Source organism: Hypanus sabinus, chromosome 12 (assembly GCF_030144855.1).
Source record: "Hypanus sabinus isolate sHypSab1 chromosome 12, sHypSab1.hap1, whole genome shotgun sequence".
In the NCBI taxonomy this organism is placed as follows: Eukaryota; Metazoa; Chordata; class Chondrichthyes; order Myliobatiformes; family Dasyatidae; genus Hypanus; species Hypanus sabinus.
Genome location: NC_082717.1, coordinates 39,687,579 through 39,713,916, shown reverse-complemented (window position 1 = coordinate 39,713,916; position 26,338 = coordinate 39,687,579). Strand labels below are relative to the sequence as shown.

The 26,338-nt window shown below is 38.0% G+C and overlaps 1 protein-coding gene across 1 annotated transcript in view; it reads right to left on the bottom strand.

Annotated features, from left to right (window-relative positions):
• The window catches only part of LOC132402796 (synaptotagmin-14-like), a 165,197-nt gene that overhangs the window by 79,290 nt on the left and 59,569 nt on the right, over positions 1–26,338 (bottom strand). The window contains exons 3-4 of the mRNA XM_059985787.1: positions 15,659–15,823; positions 6,365–6,586 (exon numbers count right to left, since the gene is read on the bottom strand). Coding sequence (XP_059841770.1) covers positions 6,365–6,586; positions 15,659–15,823 — 387 coding nt within the window. The remainder of the gene's footprint in view (positions 1–6,364; positions 6,587–15,658; positions 15,824–26,338) is intronic.

Sequence of the window (26,338 nt, the reverse complement as noted above, 5' to 3'; positions counted from 1 at the left end):
TCACTGGAAACAGTAATTGTTTTGGTTTTGGTTGGGTTGCACAGATATAATGATCCCATTACTTGTATTAATGATATTCTGTATTTTTCAAAATGTAAACAATGAAACATTACACATAAAGATTAATTAGTCTTCTTTCATTGCAGCAGTTAAATCAAGTTCAAGTTTAAGTTTAATTGTCACGCCAACACAAACATGTATACAGCTAAATAAAACATTGTTCCTCTGGGGCCAAGGTGCAAAACACAGTACATACTGTAAGTTACACACAGAATACAGCACATATAGTTATGATCCAACACATACAGTCACAAAATAATACTATCACAAGTCCCTGACTGACATGGCCTGAAGATTGATGGTGCACGGAATGTTTTCCTAAAGCCCAATTTCTGCAAGAACAAGAATACAACAGTTCCTCATCTTCAGCTACATCAGCTGCAAATGAAGGTAATCCAGCTTGTCTTCCAGGGAGCAAACACTGGCGACGCAGCACCAATGGGCGAGCCAGCCTGCAGAGGCAAGCCCCCAGCTCTGCACAGATTTCAGCATGCCCATCACACCTACGTTCTCTCGCACATCACTTCCAGTGTCTCCTACCTAGGTGGCTGCAACAGGCAATGCTGTGGCATGAAGGCCTAGTCCATGCAACAACCCAAAGCCACACATCTCCTTGATCATTGGCAGTGCCAACAAACTAATGAACTAGACTTAGGGCATTTTATATTACCAATATCCAACAAGGTTTTGCGATCACAAGAAAAATATTTAAGGCAAACATTTGCACCAATTGTTAGACGTGGAGAGGCACCATAACTAAGCATGTTGTCTTCTTACTGGAAGTCACTTGTATCTCCAAGTATAGAATTGACATTGGAGACTATCTTGTCTTCCACAGATATGGAGAAATGCTTTGTAGTTCTTGAGCAATTTTTGTAGAATCTCAGGTAGGAAAATTTAAAAGAAATCGAAAAGTGGAGAGTAAATCCATTCACGAGGAAATCTGCAGATGCTGGAAATTCAAGCAACACACACAAAATGCTGGTGGAACACAGCAGGCCAGGCAGCATCTATGGGAAGAAGCACCTTTGACGTTTCGGGCCGAGACCCTTCGTCAGGACATTATAAGTTGACCAGGAGTATAAATTCATTAAATATTCAAGTCAGTACATAATAAGGTATTAATCTTTAAAATAAAACAATTAAAGATGAATGTACATGTTTGTGATATGGAATTGCAACTATATTTACAAACATCTACAAAGAGAAATTTCTGACAATTAATATGATAACTGGAACAATGTAAAATAGCACAGTTAAAAATGGCATATTTTGAGCTTGAATTAAGATCATGACCATAAGCTATAGCATCAGAATTAGGCCATTTGGCACATCACGTCTGCTCTACCATTTCATCATGGTTGATCCAATTTTCCTCTCAGCCCCAACCTCCAGCCTTCTCCCCTTGTCCCTTCATAACCTGACCAATTAAGAATCTATCAACCTCTTCCTTAAATATACATAAAGACTTGGTCTCCACAGCTGTCTGTGGCAAAGAATTCCACAGATTCACCACTCTCTGGAAAAGAAATTCCTCCTCCCCTCCATTCTAAAAGGTTGCCCCTCTACTCTGAGGCTGTGTCTTCTGGTGTTAGACTCTGCCTCCTTAGGAAGCATCCTCTCCATATCCACTCTATCAAGGCCTTTCACCATTTGATAGGTTTCAATGAGGACATCCCTCATCTTCTGAATTCTAGTGAATAGAGGCCCAGAGCCTCAAACACTCTTCATATGACAAACCATTCAATTCTGGAATCATTTTTGTGAACCTCCTTTGAACCCTCTCCAACTTCAGCACATCATTTGTAAGATAAGGGGCCCAAAACAGTACACAATACTACATGTGAGGCCTTACTAATGTTTTATAAAGTCCCAACATTACATCTTTGCTTTTATATTCTAGTCCACTTGAAATGAATGCTAACATTAAATTTGCCTTTGTCACCACAGACCCAGCCTGCAAATTAATCTTTAGGGAATCCTGCACAAGGACTCCTAAATCCCTTTGCACCTTTCTCTCCACTTAGGAAATAATCTACACTTTCATTTCTTCTACCAAAGTGCATAGCCATACACTTCCTGACACTGTATTCCATCTACCACTTCTTTGCCCATTCTCCAATTCTAAGTCCTTCTGTAGCCTCTCTACTTTGTCAAAACTACCTGCCCCTTCACTTATCATCATATCATCTGCAAACTTTGCAACAAAGCCATCAATCTCATTATCTAAATCACTGACATATTATATAAAAATAATTGGTCCCAACACAGACCCCTGAGAACACCACAGTAACCGGCAGCCAACCAGAATAAAGCTCCCTTTATTTCCACTCTTTACCTCCAGCCCATCAGCCATTGCTTTATCCATGTTCAAATCTTTCCTGTAATACCATGGGCTTGTAGCTTGTTAAGCAGCCTCATGCAAGGCACCTTGTCAAAGCTCTTTTGAAAATCCAAGTACACATCAACCAATTCTCCTTTGTCTATCCTGCTTGTTTTTTCTTCAAAGAATTCCAACAGAATTGTCAGACAGGATTTTCCTTTGAGGAAGCCATAGTGACTACGGCCTATTTTAACATATGCCTCCAAGTACCCTGAGACCTCATCCTTAATAATTTACTCCAACATCTTCCAACCACTGAGGTCAAACTAACTAGCCTCTAGTTTCTTTCTTCTGCCTCTCTTCCTTCTTGAAGAGTGGCATCACAATTGCAATTTTCCAGTCTTCCAGAACCATTCCAGAATCTAGTGATTCGTGAAAGATCATTACTAATGTCTCCACAATCTCTTCAGCCACCTTTTTCAGAACTCTGGGGTAGACACCATCTGTTCCAGGTGACTTATCTACCTTCAGTCCTTTCAGTTTCCCAAGAACCTTCTCCCTAGTAATGGTAGTTTCACACACTTCTTAAGGGAATTTCTTAACTAATCATGATATACCTGTAAGAAACAGACTTACAAATCTAAAATATGAAATAAATAAAAATTAAATATTAAACAGTCAATAATATGAGGATAACAGAAGTTTATCCAGATAAAGAGTAAAAGGGAGGTGAGAATGGATATTATGGCAACTAAAAAAGCCATGTGGAGAGAAAAAATGAAATATGAGGGTAAGCTAGCCAATAATATAAAAGACGATAATAAGATGTTTTTTTCCAGACATACAAGGGGTGATTGATAAGTTCGTGGCCTATGGTAAAAAGGGATGAGTTATACAGCTCTCGTTACATGCACATGCAGTTCAACTCTTTGCGTGATTATGCAGAAAGTTTGAAGTTAATAACTCATCGGGGTGATTGATAAGTTCATACCTTGGGCCACAAACTTATTAATCACTCATGCTCTGGACATTTTCTGGAGGTCCAAGATCTGTATGCTCTACGACTGCTGGACTAAGTGTGTAAAAGTAGGAGAGGACTATGTTGAAAAATAAATGTGCTAGGTTTTCTAAAATTGACTCCTTCTACCTTAGGCCACAAACTTATCAATCACACCTCGTACACTATGAAGAGTATATACTGTACATGCATTTAAAAGCAAGGATGTAATGCTGCGGCTTTATAAATCATTGGTCAGACCACAGTTGGGAATATTGTGAACAGTTTTGGGCTCCTTATCTAAGAAAAGATGCGCTGGCGTTGGAGAGGATCCAGAGAAAGTTCACGAGAATGATGCTGGGAATTAAAGTGTTAATGTAATTAGAAATGGTTGATAGTTCGGGGCCTGTACTCATTGGAGTTTAGAAAAATGAAGGAGAATCTCATTGAAATTCATCAAACATTGAAAGAGCGGATGTGGAAAGGATGTTTCCTTTAGTGGGGGAGTCTAGGACCAGAGGGACATCCATTTAAGACAGTGATGAGGAGGAATTTCTTTAGCAAGAGGGTAGTGAATTTGTGGAATTGATTGTGACAGATGGTTGTGGAGGTCAAGGTGTTGGGTATATTTAAAGCGGCGATTGATAGGTTCTTGATTAGTCAGGGTGTCAAAGATTACAGGGAGAAGGCAGGAAAAGGGGGTTGAGAGAGATAATAAATCAGCTATGATGGAATGACAGATCAGACTCAATGGGCTGAATGGCCTATGTCTGCTCCTATGTCTTATGGCCTTCTTAACACTGGGCTACAAATAGGACATTTTTGGCTAATACAAGTGGGCATAATTTTAAGGTGAGTAGAGGAATGTGGGGGGAGGGGTTTCACAGAGTGATAAGTGCATGGAACACCCTACCATGGTGGTGGTAGAGGCAGATACGTTAAGGAGGTTTAGAAGCACCCAGATAGGCACATAGATGATAGAAAAATGGAAGGCTATGTAGGAGGGAATGGGTTGGATGATCTTAGAGTAGGCTACAAGGTCACAGAGACTGTAATGTGCTATAATGATCCATGTTCTATCATTGACATTAGAAATTACAATGTAAAAATATTTTGCTAAACCCATCCTTAGTGTAAACCCTTCCATTATACACTGTAAGAAACAAGTGACTGATAGAAATTTGTCCATGAAAACATCTGGAGTGGTTGCTCTCAAGTTTTATTTTCAAATTGGATCAATGTGGTTTTAAGTAAAAACAATTGCAAGCTTTGCAGACGCAAAGTAAAAATGTTTGGCTTTGCTTCCTGTTTCATACCAATGGAGGCAGTGCGTGCTGATATCAATTGATTCCCATATGAGTTTGAAACAAATATCTTAATTTGTCTTGAATATCTCAGAGAGAACTGACAGGCATCAGAATCAGATTGCTTACATCAAGTGCATTTTTGAAGTTTATTTTTAACATTATTAGCTTCTATAAAACATTTTTGACTATTTTTCCTTCAGCATCTCCTACACCATAAAGTGCTGCAGCCTCAAATAATTGTGATGACAATATAAATTATTATGGAAAATATGTAAATATGGCCATCTAGTGGATGAAATATTAATCACAAGTTGTGGAAGGCCACACAACGCACCCCACCAAATGCTCATCAGTCTCAGTCACTCACGTAAGCATGCTTATTATATCACAAGTCCAATGCACACACACCACAATCCTCATCGATCAGGAATCATACCCAATTTTCAATATTCATATCTGTATCAGTGGTACTCCCAACCCTTTCTTACTCATGAGCTTTGAAACCTATCACCCAAGTACATTCTGTGCCTTAGTACTTCATCCAACTGTTGATCAAAATGAAGGAGCTAAGGAAGGACTGTAGTTGGTAACCAGGAGGAAGTTGTGTTAGATTTGATGCCAATAAGCCATGGAGTCTGAAGCTAATACAAAGAATTCCCAGTGTTCTTCCATCATGCTTACAAATACTATACCAACCAATTTGGTGGGTTTTTCCTGCTGGTTAGGATGTAGGCAGAAGATTGTGATTCTGTGATATGACTCCCAATTGAGAAACCGGTTCTCGGATGTTTATGATGATCTGTGAACTCAACAGGATTGGGAGTGGTTGTTACGTTCAAATTTGGTACTTGGGTTGAAACTCTGTGGTCGGTTCAGTTTTACCTTTTCTCTTCTTCAACAATTATGTTGCAACTGAATGATTTGCCAGATCATTTCAGCAAACACTCTGCTTGTATGTAATCATATATAGGCCAGGTTAAGCTAGATAGAGCTGTTTTCTTCTCTTGAAGGATATTATTGGCCCAGAAAGTTTCTCACAATAATCCAGTAATTCTGTGCATCTTATTATTAACAAATAACTGGAATTTAATCTCATAGTATTTTAATAGAATTTGAACTCATGTCCCTGGACTGTTCATGCAGGTCTCTTTGTAACTAGTCCATAACTTAAATTCCACAAAAGCAAGTCCACTTAACATGTTTCTGAACCAATGCTTCTCTGGACCCCACATGAAAATTAATGGATCTTTTTTATATAAATATTTTACAAAGCATCCTTCAAACAGGAAACACAAAATAACGTAGAATGTCCTATAAAGCACTACTACATGGAGAGAAAGTCAGTAAACAGAATAGAAATGTTAGGTAAGGTATGTCAAAGTCACACATTTATATAAAACGAAACCCTAAAATTTCCAATGTAAAAATTGGAAGATAATCTGTGTAGAATATAATCATATTTTTAAAACTGGCAGCACACATTTTGCTTCTTTTCTTCAGACAGAAGTATGATTTGCCAGAAATCATGTATAACATGTTATTATATAAACAATACAAAAGCCATCTGACCATTTGCTCAAGGTAAAACTGCATGTTTTCTACAATTTATCAAAGATATCTCAAATATCTTCCTTTTGTCTTTATCTGTAAAGCATGAAATCAGATTGTTTATCTTACCTTCATCTGCAGATGCCTCACTGCTGTAGCCATCATATTCAGCTGAAAGGGGACTATACTTGAGTCTGGATTCCCACACATAACCCTTCTGATTGTGTCTGCTGTCTGATGCTGCACCAGAGACGATCTGTATTTTGGACAAAGCCTCGTGGTATTTGCCAAGCACCTCATCTTCACTGTCTGATGAGGTACCATGGTGTTCTCCATCACCATAGTTGTTATCTAGTTAACACAACAATGACAGTAAGCACCAGACACGAACCAGACACATCAGAATAAGGACAAATTGTCTTTTTATTATGATAAACTTCGACTTTCTTGTCATTTATTCACTGCCTCAGCTGTTTTCCTATTCTTTGTCAAGTCTTTTAACAAATTGATCATTTTCTCTGAGAAAGATTTCAGATGCTAATAATAAACATATTAGTAGACTTGATTAAATACTAATGGAAATTACAAAGCACTCTGTAACTCATTTGCTATAAATTCAGCTGATGAGCAACAAAATCCCAGGTAAAGTGGCTGAAACCATGGTCATCACGTAATGATCCCTCCCCCTCATCACCTAATGCTGCTTCTCAAGGTTGGGCTCCAGAAACATGTCACATAGTCTTCTATCTCTCTATGAGCTCCCTCCAACCAACTGTACAGCCACTACATCATCCTTTCTAAACTATGGTTAAAATTAGGTGAGCTGAAATTTTCTCCAAATGAAGATTCAGAGGACTGATATTCATCATTAACACGACTCCATACCTCTGTCATTCTTTCCACCCCCTTACTCAGCCACTACTCAAATTCAAGCTACCTATTCATCACGTTCTATATGAATCTATTTTAACACCTCACACTTATTTCTTCTCCATGACAAAGGCAGCTTATTTGCACATTCATAATACTGCTTGTCTTGAGCTCAATCTCATAATGCTGAAAATATAATTATGCCTTTGTCTCATCAGACTCAACTATTCTAATTCAATCTTTGCGAATCTTTCATTAATGACATGCCTTAAAGTTCAAGTGATTCAAAATATTTCTGCTTATACCTTTAACTTGCTTTTCTTTTACCTCCAGATGTAAAATTACTTTAAATTTAAATTCTCCCCCATGCATTGCCCTGTGGACTGATGAACTGATATGCTAAACTCAAGAAATTCTGCAGTTGATGGAAGTCTAGAACAACACACATACAATGCTGGAGGAACTCAGCAAGACAGACAACATCTATGGAGGGGAGAAAACATTGTATATTTCAGGCTAAGACCCTCCATCAGAACTGGAAAAGAAAGAGGCAGAAGCCAGAATAAGAAGGTGGGGGAGGGGAAGGAGAATATAAGCTGGCAGGTGACAGGTGAGACTAGCTGAAGGGGAAGGTGGGTAGGTGGAAGAGGGGGATGAAGTAAGAAGCTGGGAGGGGATAGATGGAAGCAGGGCTGAAGATGAGGAGATCTAATAGGAGAGGGTGATGGACCATGGAAGAAAGAGGAGGAGGGATCTTATCCCTTTTTCCATTAAGCTCTCTCCCCTCCACCTTCTCTCTTTTCCCATTAATTTCTCCCCTCACTCGAAGGTTTCAAAGGTAAATTTAAGGAAGAGAAATGTATACAATATGCATCCTGAAATGCTTTTTCTTCGCAACCATGAATGATTCCTTCTCTCTATTTCCATTCCCAATCGTGGTTCCCCTCTCACGCTTTCTCTTCTCCTCACCTGCCCATCACCTCCCTCCGATTTCCCTCCTCCTTCCCTTTCTTACATTGTCCACTGTCCTCTCCTATCAGACCCCTTCTGCTTTTGCCCTTTTCCACCCAGCTCCTTACTTCATTCCTCCTCTCTCACCCACCCACCTCCCCCCCTCACCTGTTCTCATCTTTTCCCTTCCCACCCTTTTATTCCGGCCTCTGCACTCTTACTTTACTGATTATGGGTTTCTGACTGAAACAATGACTGCTCATTCTTCACTCCAGATGTTATCTGACTTGCTGAATTCCTCAGCACTTTTACTGTGTGAAACTAATATGACAACTCTGTTACTCTTTGCAAAGATCCTGCCTAAACTGTTGATTTTTATTCCCAGCATCTCCCATTCTTATTTCATTAATTTAACTTTCTGCATTTTCTTCTCCAATGTGTAGCTTAGAAACTAACTGCTAAAATGCATATACCTTTACTTTCTTCTGTTCACTGCCTTTGACCCATTAAGAGTGAGCTACTACTTAAATGGGCACTAAGCCACAGAACTTAACCCTGACAGCACTGGGCTAATGACAGAAAATCATATTCACTGTAGGTGGCTATCAAAAAAATTGCAAAACATAGCAATGATTTTATCATACCATGTGATACCTATTGCAAGATTTTTTTGTAATTAATACATCCTCAAAATTGTGCATTCTCAAGATTTTTATGTATGCTCACTTGTTTTTAAGTATAAACTGCTTTTTAATTATTTTTTAAAAAATTTTTGTTCATGCACAGTTGTTCCTCAGTGAAAGATCATGAAAGAAGTTATATGGCTCCAATCACAAAGATATTGCTGTTGACAGCTGTTGGAAATCATGGTGGGGGAGGGGAGAGAATTACTAATTGTTAAAATGCTTTTGTGAAAACAACCAGCTGATGTGCTTTGAGATACCATAAAATTTGCCTCATTATGTAGTTCTTGGCTTTGATATTAATAATCTATTATTACAGTATATTTTAAGTCAAACATTACACTAAAAAAAGGTGCTTCTGCTTGACAAAATCTTCTACCTTCTGTGAAGATTAAATAGAGCTTGTCATTTCTATTTGTAAGTGATAACTATGAATCAAAGAATATAAATTATAGTTTAATTGGAAAAAGAAAATTAGGGACTATGTGATACCCATATTCAGTCATTTCTTTCTTTTCTATTAAATGCCATGAAAAGAAATAGTGAATTATAGTAATTAATGACAAATGACACTATCTTTATAGACTTAGAGCATTGAAATCATGCCATTAATTTGAGAATGACATTCAAATTCTCTAAGTGCTTAAATTATTTGCAGTTGCAAATAAATTCAGAAAATTTACTCAAAAGTTTAAAGAAATATCACAGAAAAAATCTTTTAATAGTAAGACATCCAGTGAGGGAAAAAAATCAAAAATGATAAGGGAATCTGAGTAACAAAATATTTCCTGCTGACTTATTTGGATTTTGAAATAAATCATAAATATAGTAGTTGTTTATTGCAATTATGTTATCTACTATCTGCATCTGTTACTTATTATAATTATCTCCACACTTTGTTTTAAATTAATCTAATTTTATCCTTATTACCTTTTAAGAAATAGTGTGTACTTCTAAGTATAGATAAAAAGAGCAGTCACTTCTATTTGAGATTCCTGTTATATTCAGTTATTTCCTCCAATAATGTAAAACATGAAAAAACACCTTGGGAAGCCTCTTACTAAACCTTTTGAAATGCATCACAAAAATGGTTCTAGCAGACAAAGGAAAATGAAAACAATAAACTTCTCAGAATCAGAATCATGAAATTTGTTGTTCTGCAGTAGCAGTACAGCACAGTACATAACAATTACCGAATTACAAAAGAAAGAAAGCAAAATAGTGAGGAAGTGTTCATGGACCCAACTCTAGAAATTTTCAGAAATAATAATAGAAAATGTCAGAAACATACAGAACCCTCAGCATCTGAAAAGACAATCGTCGATGGGTTATTTTTGTGATATAAATATTTACCAAAACTACAATGAAAAACTTGATATATTCTCACCAAGAACATACTAAAGGAAGCTGAGAATCAGATACTAATTAATCATTACAAATACACTTATTAGAAGGTGAAAGCTTTCGTAATGTAAATTTCTATCCAAATGACATTTCACTGAGTGTATGAAAAGATTATAGATGACCTTTGAGGAAAATAGACAAGTTAAAAATGGAATGTTAATGTGAAAACTATAGAAAAATGGAAGGGAAAATCTGAAACTGGCATTTAATGTTCAGACACTGGTGTTCCAAAAGAAAATTAAATATTATGCCTAAAATTTGTTTTGCAGTCATTGAGAACAATCTTGAATGAAAGATCAAAATTAGAATGGCAGGGTAAACTGAGGTATTGAGGTGCATGAAAATTTGACTCATGCTTGAAGAAAGATTAATGGAACCCATAAATTAACATTATGGCTATGACCTCTCCTGTGTTCCAACTCTATAGCATCAAAAACCCATGAGAAAAATGAGGCATTAAACTAATTAAAACTATTGCATATAACATAACAAATATTAGTTGTGTATTAAAATACCTAGAAGCTAAGAAACATCTATCTTATTTCACTGAGTTGCAAAACCGCCTACCATCTGTCAGCAAAACTGATTAACACAAATATAGACAGGTACAAATAGCTGCCAATTTTGCTAGCCACCTGCTATAAATTAAAAATTCACACAGTACGAACAAATTCAACCAGTTGATTGTAATGGTTACTTTTTTTTCTCTCTTAAATAATTTATATTGTTTGGTGTGCTTTTTCCAATTTGATTTCAGCACCTTTTTACTTCCTAGACAAAGTTAATATATTGCCACATAACATTTCAAATATACTATACAGAAAAAGCACATTACTGCTTATTACAAAATCAGTATCTATGTATTTGAAAAGCTTCCAAGATGTTGCATTACACAATCCTTTTCCTATAATTTCAGGCATCAGCTGAGCGGATGTGCCATTTGTAACAGTGATGCAAAGAAAAAAATTACAACTGAAGTAGACACCACTACAGTACATGTTTCCTTGTCAGAGTTTGATGAAGTCAAATAGTGTCTTGGGAATTGATGTCTATGGTTCTTGTTCAGCCATATTTAAGTGATATGCATAATATTGTTAACAATGGAGGCAAATTTCAGAATCAGAATAGAATACACAGCAATTACCATAGAGTGTTAGCTAGTACCAACCACCATTATGAAAAGTAATTTGAATAAAATCTAAAGGATGATTATATAGTCAAAAAATGATATATGTTAGATCTGGCATTTAACATTACATACTTGTCTTTGACATAACAACCAATATATTTGATAGGTACTGCAAAACCTGTAGAGCAATTATCAAAATACTTTAAATTACAAATCACCTGGCATTTTAATATGTAATAGATATTGCATTAATTTAATAGACAAATTGGGTTGATTAAAACTCAGACTTTGATCTAAATTTGTTGAAAAATACAGAGATCAGTATCAATAGAAAAATGAAAGCACTAGCAAATGATATCAAAGTTTCTATGTTACAGATTTCACTTTTGCAATCTCAAAGCAGCATGCTGGTGAAGCAATTGCTGTTGCTTATCCACAGTTCTGACACCTGAGTTTGATCCTCATCTGCATTGCTGTCTCTAATGTGGAGTTTGCATGCTCTCCTCCCATTTGTATGTTTTCTATATGGCCTCTATAAAATAATCCTTTAGTTCTAGGTAAAAGTCAAAACAACTGAAGAGGAGTTGATGGATATGTAAGTGAGAATAAATTGCAGGGCTACATAAAATAAAGAATTGGGACAGATTGGATTGCTCTGCTGGGAGCTCATGTGGACTTGATGGGCTGAATGGTCTCCTGTGTGGTATTCTGTAAAAGTTTTCCAACATCAAGTATTAGTAATGTTCTAAAGCTGGCTGAAAAGCAAAATTATATTCTGACATTCAGCAAATGGAAAGGAAAGCATCACAATTTGAATTTTAATAACTTTTAGAATAATTTATGTAGAACAAAATTAAATTAGCTACTAATACACAGAATAATGGTTTCTGCTTCATGAACTTTTAGAAAATTCTGTAATATTTTAAATACAGTACAGCTATGTTATTACACACCCTGCAAAGCAAATGGCTTTGGACTAGCAAGCAGTGTTGTCACATCTTTCAAGATAAAGGACTTTTTATTCCTGGATCATGGGAGCAATATTATTCTAGCAAAGTGTAATAAACTGTTTGTGAAAATCTCTCTGACAAAAAAGTAAGAGGGAAGAAGCAATAGACTTTGGAGAAGAATTGGTACTCTTGCACTGGGATCTGTTGTAAAACTTCAAATGTGAGATACATTATGATATTTTAAGTGGGCAGAATGGGAAAACCTGTTCAAATTGTTCATGCTTGTACTGTATAAGAGAATAGAGATTTCAAAGTTAGATACTGTATATAAGTTCCACTTATAACACATGCAGCTTAAAAAGTGAATATTAGTACGATTTCCTGATCACCATGTACAGTATATATCAAGGGGGTGATGTATAAGCAACTTACAAGTCATTATTCTGAAGGAATTAGATCCACACATATAAAACTTGTTTTATTTCAATTTTCTGTGTTAGAGAGATTTTTGACCAGTAAATATCGCTTAGATTGCAGTTAAAAACTAAATTATATTTCTCTAAATAAAACATATTATGTGATTTTTACAGCAAGAATACTGCATTAAGTTGAAGTTTGCAATCTGTCACTCTCTACATTAATTGCCTCACTAGAGGCTACAAAACGCACCCTGTGAGAAGTGTACTTGTGAAGCAACATCTGGATCCCTCCATTTAAACCTTTAGTGTGTATGCCAGAAAATGCTGCTAATTTTGGAGCAACAGCAAAAGCAATAACAGTTTTGGCACTGATTTAAGTACAAAATCTAAGCTCTAATGAATATTTAATACAGCACCTTCACATGAAATTAATAAAAACATACAAACTAAGAAGTGCAACTAAAATTCTCTAATCTGGAGAGCTGTTAGTGCTGATTATACTGTGGAATGATTTCTATACTATTTTTAAATTCATTGATATATGATAACAAGTAACCTTACATTATTCCAGCCACTTATATAGTACTTTATACAATAACAATATGAAACTTCATGCATAATTTTTCAAAGAAACTGTGTAAGGTGTCAAGAGTTATGGAGACAGATGTGGAAAGAATATCATTATTGAAGTTATTCTTGAAGAGCAGAAAAAAGTGAAGTACAGAATGTCTTTAACACAAGGTCAGAAAGAGACACGCTTCCGTAGTTCGAATTATTTTTTGAAGAATCTTTCAGAATTTTTAAATAGTTCTGATGAGACAGCATAGTACATCAGGCTGAAGTTCTATTGAAGCTTAAGTTGGAAAAATACACCTCACCTTTGTCAGATGTTTTCTGTTCTTTCTTTTGTTTCTTGATCTTTTTATATTTTTCTGATATTATAGTGTGGACTCCTTTTTTATTAAGCTCTTTTTGTGCTTGCAAATCTTTTTTTAGAACTGTGCAATTTTTATTTCCATTTGAAAGACTCTCTTTGTGCTTTCTATTGTCTTTTTCTGACAGATCCGTTTTATTAATGACCAATCTCTTTGGAGCTTCTGAAAGCTGGCTGCATGGTTTTTCCTTTTCATTGTCTTTTATTTGTTCTTCCACATTCAGCCCTGCAGTACTTCCATCAGATCGTTTGCAAACACCAATGTTAGTTAGCGATGACTTCCTTTTGCCCTTTCCACGTACCTGATCTTTCTGTTTATCCGTAGATTCATTGATGTGCACTTCACAATCAGAGGCTTTAACTTTAGATTTGCTAGACTTGACAGAACTATTTTTTTTGTCACTTAAAGGGTGATCTTCAAAGTCATTGCTGACCTTCAAATCTGCTTTTGTTGACATGCAATTTAATGTTTTAGTCTTTCCCTCAACTGTTTGAGACTCAGTTGTCTGTGCAGCACAATCGCAGTCAGGAATGCTGTAAGTATCTTTCTTGACAATTGATCCTTTTCTGCTTCCATCATTGTTTTCTCTTTGATTGAGACTCTTTTCAACTGCATCGTTTAAGTTTTCTGATTCCGCAAGGTCAGTTTTTGACTTTTTGTGTTGGTGTCTCGTCTTCTGTCCCAAAGCAGAATCTGAAATATCTGTGTTTTGTGGAGAGGCAATGCTTTCCACAGGTCCACAAACCAATGCATTGGAATCTGTTTTATTTGCAAATTCATCACCTTTTACACTATTAACTGAAGAATGGTTTAGTAACTGCCTTTGTCTTTTTTCATTTTTAATTTCTGATACCATAAGCTTTGCACTGTCTTGCAACTCTCCTGAATTAACACTTAGTTCACACTTTGTTGTATCTTTTCGTGTGTCTACATTTTCTTCAGCAGATAGCTTCTTATCTTTGTCTTCTGAGCTACTCCTTGAAGATGCTGCATCATCACACACTTCAGAAGATTCTTCTGTTCTCAAGCTACTTAGCAAGTGTGTAACGTGCTCTGTGACTGAGTCAGCTACACTGTACCCAGCTTGCCCAACTGCATCACTCAGGTCCTCTACAACACTACTAAGTTGCTCAACTAAAGAGGATACTGATGGTAAAGACAGGCTTTGTTGAAAACTTTTGAAAAACGACATTTATTCCCGCAGTCTTTTTAACCCCAGTAAAGTAAAACCCCATTCGGATGCATTGTGCATTTGGTTAATGTTGCCAAATTGGTCATCCTTTTCAGCTTAACTCTGTTAGTAAATAAATGCAAAGTGTTTAATTATGATAAGTATATCCAATAAATATATCTGTAACTTTTCAACAATGAGCCTAAATTCATCATATCCCAAATTTATCTGTGGGCTATAAAAATAATCTAGAAAACATATCTTACAGTGTCTCTTGCACCTTAGTATCAACTTCAGAGTAATATTTTTTCTTTATAACATGGCCAGGGAAGTTTTCTTGCCAGATTAATAAATGGGAAACACACAAATGAATAGCCCATTATTTTATATCAACTGATTCACCAATGGTAAATCAAATATGGAATGATATAATACTACCCTTCTCCCGAGTCATTGAGATTTGTTGTACATTTGGGAGTCTATAGAACAAAATTTCTCAAGCATTTGTTTCCTATATTCCATGAAAATCATGTAAAATGTGGGAACCTACAAGGAAAAACAGAAACATTAATGTTAATTTCTGAAGTGTTAGGTTCTATGGAGACCATAAGGACCTACACATCCATTTCTTCTGCGACAAAGTCAAAATCATCCTGAATAAAATCCAAGAATCGAACTATAATGGAACTGAATAAAGATGCTCTTGGCATTGCCAATGCTTTTCTGAAAGACATTCATGAAAATTTAATTCAATTGAAATTAGAAGGACAATTTACTACCATCAATGTAGTTGAAATATTGAATTGAATGAAACAAATTATTTTGCACACAATTATTTTTTGCTACCAAAATGAACTACATTTTACTTTCAGACAGATTAAAAGGGTTAAGACAGAAAATAAAACACTTACGGCTGTTGTCTGATAAATCTTTGTTGGCCCTGTATTCTGCATCAAGGCATGGAAATTCTCCTATATTCTCAAAGCACAGTCTTTTGTTGATATATAGAAAAAGGAGGATCATGAGTATAATAATCACCCCAACAGCAGAAAGGAAGCCAACCGCCTCAGGAGATACTGAAAAACAACGAAAGGCATTAAAATAATATTTATGTGACCTCACAGGCACCACAACTACATGTATATTTATATAGATATCAACTGTTATAAGATATGATCAGTCAATCTTGGCTTAGTGGTAGCAGCGTAGGAATCATTGCTGTGTCCCTATTTGATACCTATTTTGATGATTTGGATAAATGTTCAGTTGGCAATGATTAACAAGTTTACAGGTGACCCCAAAAACTAGTGATACTGTGGGCAAAGATTAAAACAGGATATTGATCAACTGGGAAAGTAGACAAAGGAATGGCAAATCAAATTTAACTCAAACAAGAGTAATATGGTGAACTTGGTGAAGTTAAACCAGGCAGATGTACACAGTCAATAGGATTGCTGCACCTTTGTTGATAAGAAGTGTTAATGAGCAAAGAGACCTAGCAATACAAGCACACAGGTGGCAACACAGGTAGACATGGAGTGAAGAGGCATAGAATATGCTTGCCTTTATCAGCCATGGCATAAGTACAAGACTTGGGACATTGTGCTACACTTGTACAAATTTCTGTTTAAACTGTATTAGACTGTTTTGTGTCAATCGGGTTGTCATGCTCCAGGAAGGATGTGATTAAGCTAAAGAGTGTGCAGAAAATATTCATGAAGATGTTGCCTTGACTGAAGGGCTTGATTCCAGGAATTAAAGGGTTAATGTCTGAGGAGTACTTGCCAGAGTTTAGAAGAATGAGAGGGGATCTTGTTGAAATATGCAAGAGCCAACTTGCAGTGAATGTGGAGAGAGTTTTCCCTGTAGTGGGGGAGTCTAGGATGAGAGAGCAGAACCACAGAATAGAACAATGTCCCTTTAGAACAGAGATGAGGGTAGTAAATCTGTAGAATTCATTGCCACAGATGACTGTGGAGACCAAATCATTGAGTACATTTAAAGCAGAGGTTATAGGTTCTTAATTAGTAAGGACTTCAAAGGTTCTGGGGAAAAGGCAGGAGAATGGAGTTGGGAGGGATAATAAATCAGACATGGTGAAATGGCAGAGTAGACTCGATGGGCTGAATGGCCTAATTCTGCACCTGTGTCTTATGGTTACTAAGAGAAATTGGATAAGCTAAGATTGACTGTTCTCTGGAGCTTAGCGGACTGAGGGTTAAATTTATAAATATGTGTAAAATTATGAGAGGCATAGATAAGATAGATCATCATGGTTTTTTTCTCAAAGGAGTTTAAAAACTCAGGGGGCATAGATTTAAGGTGAAAGCGGAAACATTAAAGGGGATCTCACGGGCAGTTTTTTCACTCAAAGTGTCAGTGGCATTTGGAATGAGCTGTCAAAGAAGGTGATAGAGACAGGCACAATTATGTATAAAACATTTCAAAGTTCAAGGTAAATTTATTGTCAAAGTACATATATGTCATCACATACAACCCTGAGATTCACTTTCCTGCAGCATACTCAGCAAATCTATAGAATAGTAACTGTAACAACCAGAGCACAGGATACAACAAACTACAAATGCAAATATATATAAATATTTGGTTATATATTTGGATAGGTACATAGAACCAGAGAACATTACACCACAGAAACAGGCTTTTTAGCCCTTCTTGGCTATGCCGAACCATTTTTCTGCCTAGTCCCAATGACCTGCACCTGGACCATGTCCCTCCATACTCCTCTCATCCATGTACCTGTCCAAGTTTTTTCTTAAATGTTAAAAGTGAGCCCGCATTTACCACTTCATCTGGCAGCTCATTCCACACTCCCACCACTCTCTGTGTGAAGAATCCCCCCCTAATAATCCCTTTAAAGTTTTCCCCCTTCACCCTTAACCCATGTCTTGTGGTTTTTTACTTCCCTAACCTCAGTGGAAAAAGCCTGCTTGCATTCACTCTATCTATACCCATCATTTTATATACATCAATCAAATATCCCCTCATTCTTCTACGCTCCAGGGAATAAAGTCCTAACCTATACAACCTTTCTCTGCAATTCAGATTCTCAAGTCCCGGCAACATCCTTGTGAACCTTCTCTGCACTCTTTCAACCTTATTAATATCCTTCCTGTAATTAGGTGCCCAAAACTACACACAATACTCCAAATTCAACCTCACCAGTGCCTTATACAACCTCATCATAACATTCCAACTCTTATAGTCAATACTTTGGTTTATAAAGGCCAAAGTACCAAAAGCTCTCTTTACTACCCTATCTACCTGTGACACAATTTTTAGGAAATTTTGTATCTGTATTCCCAGATCCCTCTATTCTACTGCACTCCTCGGTGCCCTACCATTTACCTTGTATGTTCTACCTTGGTTTTTCCTTCCAAAGTGCAATACCCCACACTTGTCTGTATTAAACTCCATCTGCCATTTATCAGCCTATTTTTCCAGCTGGTCCAAATCCCTCTGTAAGCTTTGAAAACCTTCCTCACTGTCCACTACACCTCCAATCTTTGTATCAGCAGCAAATTTGCTGATCCAATTTACCACATTAACATCCAGATCATTGATATAGATGACAAATAACAATGGACCCAGCACTGATCCCTGTGGCACACCACTAGTCATAGGCCTCCACTCAGAGAAGCAATCCTCCATTAGCACTCTCTGACTTCTCCCATTGAGCCAATGTCTAATCCAATTTACTACCTCACCATGTATACCTAGCGAATGAATCTTCCTAACTGACCTCCCATGCGGGACCTTGTCAAAGGCCTTACTGAAGTCCATGTAGACAACATCTACTGCCTTCCCTTCATCCACGTTCCTCATAACCTTCTGGAAAGACTCTAATAGATTTGTTAAACATGACCTGCCACGCACAAAGCCCTGTTGACTCTCCCTAATAAGTCGCTGTCTATCTGAATACTTGTAGATCCTATCTCTTAGTACTCCTTCCAATAATTAGTCTCCTTCAAGGTCTGAGGGAATACCTTGTCAGGTCCTAGGGATTTATCTACTCTGATTTGCCTCAAGATAGCAAGCATCTCTTCCTCTTCAATCTGTAGAGGTTCCATGACCTCACTATTTATTTCCATTGACTCCATGCCAGTTTCCTCTGTGAATACAGACACAAAAAAAAACATTTAAGATCTCCCCCATTTCTTTTGGTTCCACACGTAGACAACCACTCTGATCTTCAAGAGGACCAATTTTATCCCTTACTATCCTTTTGCTCTTAATATACTTAATATATAGAAGCTCTTTGGATTATCCTTCGCCTTGACTGCCAAAGCTACCTCATGTCTTCTTTTAGCCCTCCCGATTTCTTTCTTAAGTATTTTCTGCTTTTTTTATACTCCTCAAGTACCTTATTTGCTCCCTGTTTCCTATATATGTCATACATCTCTCTCTTCTTTATCAGTTCCAATATCCCTAGAGAACCAAGGTTTCTTATTCTTATTCACTTTCTCTTTAATCCTGACAGGAACATACAAATTCTGCACTCTCAAAATTTCTCCTTTGAAGGCCTCCCACTTACCAAATACATCCTTGCCAGAGAACAACCTGTCCCAATCCATGCTTTTTAGATCTTTTCTCATTTCTTCAAAAATGGTCTTTTTCCAGTTTAGAGCCTCAACCCGCTCCACGCCACCGATGTTGTCCAAGGGAAGGGCACCCAAGCAACAGTGTCATCGCAGAGCAATATGTAGTTAAGTGCTTTGCTCAAGGACACAAACTCGCTGCCTCAGCTGAGGCTTGAACCAGTGACCTTCAGATTACTAGTCTGATGCCTTAAGCACTAGGCCACGCGCCCTCTCCCTCTATCTTTATCCATGATCAAGTTGAAACTAATGGTGTATTGATCACTGGAACCAAAGCATTCCCCCTACACACACTTACATCACCTATCCTAACTCGTTGCCTAATAGGAGATATTGATATATATATTGATATACCGGTAAATATATTGATTTAGAAAACTTTCTTGAACACATTTTACAACCCGTCTAGACCTTTAACGGTATGGGAGTCCCAATCAATATGTGGAAAACTAAAATCCCCTACTATCAGAACTTTATGTTTCCTGCAGTTGTCTGCTATCTCTCTGTAGATTTGCCCCTCCAATTCTCGCTGACTATTGGGTGGTCTATAATACAACCCCATAAATGTGGTCATACTTTTCCTGTTTCTCAGCTCCACCCATATGGCCTCAGTAGACAAGCCCTCCAATCTGTCCTGCCTGAGCACTGCTGTAATATTTTCCCTGACTAGCAATGCCATCCACCCACCCTTCATCCCTCTGCCTCTATAGGCAGCCGTTAGCCTTGTGATTTGCACCTTGGAAAGTTTCCAGGGTGCAGGCACGGGCAGGGTTGTATGGGAGACCAGCAGTTGCCCAAGCTGGGGGGCCTACCCCTCTCCACGCCACCAATGTTGTCCAAGGGAAGGGCACTAGGACCCAAGCAGCTTGGCACCGGTGTCATCGCAGAGCAATGCTCAAGGACACAAACACTCTGCCTCAGCTGAGGCTCGAGCCAGTGATTACTAGTCCAATGCCTTATCCACGCGCCCTCTGCCTCTGTCACATCTGAAACATTGGAACCCTGGAACATTAAGCTGCCAGTCCTGCCCCTCCTGTAGCCATGTTTCACTAATGACTACAATGTAATAATTCCATGTGTCAATCCACGCCCTCAGCTCATCAACCTTCCCCACAATTCTACTCGCATTGAAATAGATACACCTCAGAAGATTATTACCACCACACACAACCCTTCTATTTGTGGCTTTACATGAACCTTAAACATAATTTATTTTCACCCCCACTCCACTATCTACTCTGGCACTCTGGTTGCCATCCCCCTGCAAATCTGGTTTAAACCCCACTCCCCAAAAGCACTAACAAACCTCCTTGCAAGGATATTGGTCCCCCTGTAGTTCAGGTGTAACCTGTTTCTCTTGTACAGGTCCCACTTGCCCCAGAAGAAGTCCCAATGATCCTGAAATCTGAAACCCTGCCACCTACACCAGTTCCTCAGCCATGTGTTTATCCTCCAGTGCATCCTATTCTTACCCTCACTGGCACGTGGCACAAATAGCAATCCTGAGATTACCACCCTCGAGGTCCTGCTTTTTAACATCCTACCAAGCTCTCTATACTCACTCTTCAGGACCTCCTGATACGAAAGGTTCAGAAGGATATGCAAACAAATGTAAGAAAATGAGATTAGCTTAGATCGTACCATGGTTGGCTAACATAAACAAATTGGGACCAAGGACCTGCTTCCATCCTGTCTAACTAAGCCAAGAAGTGCCAGATGAAGTTCAGTCCATAAAAGTGTGAAGTGATACAATTTGGAAAGTCAAACTTGAAGGTAGAGTTAAGGATGGCAGGATTCTTAGCAGTGTGGAAAAAGAGAGGAGGATCTGGGGTCCACGTCCATACATCACTTAAAGTTGATAGGGTGGTTAAGAAAGCTAATGTAGTGTTGGAGGATAGAGTTCAAGAGATGTAAATTAAAGCTGTAGCTCTATAAAATTCTGGTTAGACCCCATTTAGGGGAATTGTGTTTGGTTCTGGTTATCTTGTGGAAGGATGCGAAAGATTTAGAGGCACAAAGGAGATTTACCAGAATGCTACCAGGATTAAAGAGCATTTCTTATGAGGAAAGGTTGAGCAAGTTAGGGTTTTTCACAAATATCCCAGTATGGATCCCTGCAGAACACCACGAGTCATAAAGTTACAGCCAGAATAATTCCATTTGATCACTACCCTCTGTCTTCTATGGGCAAAGTAATTTTAAATCCAAACAGCCCATTCACAGTGGATCCCATACACCTTAATCTTCTGGATGAGCCTCCCATGAGGCATCTTTTCCAATGCCTTACTAAAATCTATGTGGACAGCGCTCACAGGTCTACCCCCATAAATCACTTTGTCACCTCCTCAAAAAATACAATCAAGTTACAAAGACATGACCTACCCAGACACTTCCCATAAAAAGCTGAGTGTTCAAAATGCTCATTAACCCAATCCCAAAGAATCCCCTCCAGCAACTTCCCTATCTCATGTCAGTTTTCAATAGACCAGTTTCATACTTCCCTTCTGGAATAATTGAATATCACCAGCTACTCACCAGTCCTCTAGGACTACAGCTGTGGAAAGAGAGGACTTGGCAATACTGGACAACCTCATTTCTTACTTCTGTCAATAACCTGGGGTATATCACATCAGGTCTTGGGGATGTATCCACCTTAATGTTCTAACCCAACACTACCTCCTTTATTATCTCATAATGCCTGAGCACATTAGCACAGTCCATATTGACTTCCCTCTCTAATGGAATACAGAGAGAGATGATGAGAATTAATCTAAGGGAATTGGGGGTGCAGGAATTCACATTAAAAGGGTTACAGGGCATGGGTGAGAGGACACAGGTGAGGGTACTTTTTAGCTTTCTTAAGGGATACAGGGTTTTTTTTATAGGATATATGGATAACCAGGAAGAGGATACTACGAAGGCCAAAGAAGGAAGGATAAAGTGTAGATTAGGGAATGTGTGTGTGTGTGTGTATATATATATATGGGTGAAGGGATTTAGAATGTAAGTCTATCATCTGATCCACACAATGGAGCAGAAGGTAGCGGCAATGCACCATTAAACTGGGTGCCAAACGCCATAAAACAAGAAGACGACAACTTCCCTCCCCTCCATGTCCTTCTCCTTGGTATATACTGATACAAAGTACTCATTTACACCCTTATCCTACACCTCCAAGCACATTTTTCCCTCATTTATCTTTGAGGACCCCCGATCCTCATCACATTCTACAGGGGTCGTATTGAGAGTATCCTGAGCAGCTGCATCGCTGCCTGGTTCGGAAATTGCAACATCTTGGATCGCAAGACCCTGCAGCGGATAGTGAGGTCAGCTGAGAAGATCATCGGCATCTCTCTTCCCGCCATCACGGATATTTACACTACAAGCTGCATCCGCAAAGGAAACAGCATTATGAAGGACCTCATGCACCCCTCATACAATCACTTCTCCCTCCTGTCATCTGGGAAAAGGCTCCGAAGCATTCGAGCTCTCACGACCAGACTATGTAACAGTTTCTTCCCCCAAGCTATCAGACTCCTCAATACCCGAAGCCTGGACTGACAGCTTGCCCTTTTGTCCTGTTTATTATTTATTGTAATGCCTGCACTGTTTTTGTGCACTTTATGCAATCCCGTGTAGGTCTGTAGTCTAGAGTTGCTTTCTGTGTTTCTTTTTACGTAGTTCAGTCTAGTTTTTGTACTGTGTCATGTAACACCATGGTCCTGAAAAACGTTGTCTCATTTTTACTATGTACTGTACCAGCAGTTATGGTCAAAATGACAATAAAAGTGACTTGACTTGAGTGGCCCTATCTGCACCCAAGTAATCCACTTGCTCTTGATGGATGTATAGAATGTCTTGGTATTCTCAATAATCCTATTTGCCAATGACTTTTCATGGCCCCTCTTGGCTTTCCTATTTCCTTTCTTGAGTACTTACTTGCTTCTTTATATTCTCAAGGGTTCTGTTTGATTTTAGATTCATAAACCTTACATATCCTTCCTTTTTCTTCTTGATTAAATTCACCACCTCCCTCAACATAAGACCATAAGAACATAAGACACAGGAGCAGAATTCAGTATTCGACCCATCAAGTCTGCTCTGCCATTCCATTCATGTTTCCATAACCTTGCCATCACTGTCTTTCCCTCTTAGTGGAACATACCTGCCCTGTACTTTGTAATGTTGGTCTTCAATCACTTGCCACATGTCAAATGTGGACTTGCCCCAAAAACAATTATTCACAATTAACTCTCCCTTGTTCATGCCTAATACTCTAGTAATTTGCCCTGCTCCAATTTCATACTCTTGTACAAGAACCATACCTATCCTTACTTACAGCTATCTTAAAACTTAAGGAATTGTGATCACCGTTCCCTATCTATTCTTCCACTGAAAGGGTCTATCATTTGGCCAGATTCATTACCCAACAGCAGCTTCAGTTTGCCCCCCCCCCCCACCTTTTGTTGGACTAGCTACATATTGATTTAAGAAACCCTCTTGGATGCACCAAACAAATCTTGCTCCATCTAAACCTCTTGCACTAAGGAAGTCCCAGACTATATTAGGAACTACACACTGACTTACAAATGGTATACCAGAAAATCTACTCCTTTAATCTCATAAATACACAACACAATGCAGTGGATTCAAGTTAATTGGGCCATCAATTATCAACACAGCCACTTATTTGGGACAAATCTTAAAGATCAAAAAGTAATCAAGAAAATAGCCAGGATTCCCTTTGCTTATTTGAGACACTATGTAACTTAATTAGGACAGGGGGACTACTGCAGAATAGTTTCTAACTAGCATCAGTCACATGTACTTAAGTGGTTGTTAGACGCTACATTGTGTTGACAGTGAATACTTTTTAACTAGCATCAGTTATATGTGTTTGTGTTCAAAAGGCAGTGATTTTTGAGAAATAAGCAGTAAGACAGGTGCTCATTGTAGTTTCAAACATTCAGGCTTGGAGATGTGGGAAACGGTGGAGTGAAAATGAAAGGATTTCACAACTTCAGCAAATTAGAGACTATGAAGAATTCGAAGGTATCGACAATCATCTTAAATGTAACAATGAAAATGAAGATTTACAGGATGCAATCATTGAAAGGAATGTATGAAAGTACTCCAATATCTGCACTAGGTGCCTGCACTGATTTTGTTTATTTACAGTCAATCAAAAGAACATGACAGAGCACACTGGATGAATTCATCCATCGATAACTATTAGAAACTACTACATAGCTTTACAGTACTGTAGTGGTATTGGTAGTGTTCTATTTCATTTAAATATGTAATTTGTTACCCAGTTAAACAGTAGTTGGTCTTTTTTATGTTTTTAAGTATTTCCAGTAAACTTCGGCTAATTTGGGCAGCTGCTTAATTGGGTCCAAATGTACCATTGCTGATGTGTCTCAATTAACTGGAATCCACTGTACTTTGGTATATTCTATATTTGTCCTTGGAGTTCTATCCAGTTTACCTCTAATAAGACAAATGGAGCCTTTGCCTACTGAGGCAGATGTAATATCTCATCTGGGCCTCCTGAAGGTCCCAAAACTGGAAAAAAACAAGGTAAATTAACACCTCAGGGATTGATTACCATTGTAAGTCTAGCCCTTTGCACTGTTACTGGGCTGTGTTATATAATTACATGTTGTTGGTGTTGCACAGAGGTGTGTTTTTATGACATTATTCTATAGGCTATGCAATCCTAGGAATTTAATGTATCAACATATTTTCAGAGTGCCCAATTCAAAAGAACTGAAGTTGCATGAGGATTATAGGCAGCCACATTAGCAAAGTTGAGTGCTGAGATACCTGTCCATCAACATGAAATAGGCATTAGGTATCATGTAGGTGTAAACAAGATACCTAATGTCTAGTTCAAGATTTGGAGAAATTTAACGTACATACTTTTTGCAGGTAAAAACATTTGTAAATGGCGCTTTTGCATTTTAGAGCCAAAGAGCTCCACAGCATATAAACAGGCCCTTTGGCCCAACTTGTTCACACTGACAAATATTGCTACTTGAGCAAACCCCACTCGTCTGCATTTGGTCATTATCCTTCTAAACCTTCCCTATTCAGATGCCTGACCAAATGTCTTTTAAACATAATTGTGCCCATCTCTACCACTTCCTCTAGTATCTTATTTCACGTATCCACCACCATCTGTGTGGAAAAGATGGTCTTCAGTTCCCCTTTAAAACTCTCACCTTAACACTATGTTTCTAGTTTGAAACTCTCCTACCCCTGTGAAAAAGACAATCCACTTTATCTGAAGGCTGAAATCCTATTGGAAGGGATGAGGAATTGGAGGGGAAATTATGAGTTCTTGTATCTCACGTTGGAATCTATAAAGGAGGAAAGGATAGATAAGATAAACACAAAAGATTCTGCAGATGCTGAAAATCAAGCAACACATACACTACAGTCTGGAGGAACTCAGCAAGTCAGGCTACATCAGTCGACAGGACTAATGAAGGTTCTCAAACTAAAACATTGATTGTTTATTCCCCTCTATACATGCTTCATGACTTGTTGAGTTCCTCCTGTATTTTGTGTATGTTGCTCAGGAACAGGAAAGAGGCTCTTTTGGACAGAACCATGACTAAGTAAGCAAACAAGCTAAAATGAACAAACAAGACATTCTTATTTTTAATCCCTGGATTATCCAAACTGTGTGCAAATTGGACTGAGGCAAAAATTTAAAGAGGTGAAATCAACGGTGAATGAGAGTGGGATTCAGTTTCTGCATTAAATCACACAAAAGAAGATTAAATGTGCACAATGTAGGAAATGTGTCATTGAGACAGGATCTACCTCAAGAGAGCTGGAACTACAGTCTTGACAGAAAAAAATCAGTTAAGCAGTCAGATAGACAGACCACAGATCCAAGGGAGAATAGCAAGTTGGTTCCAAAACTGTGCCAGAAGTAGAAAGAACAAGTAATTGTTGCAAAGC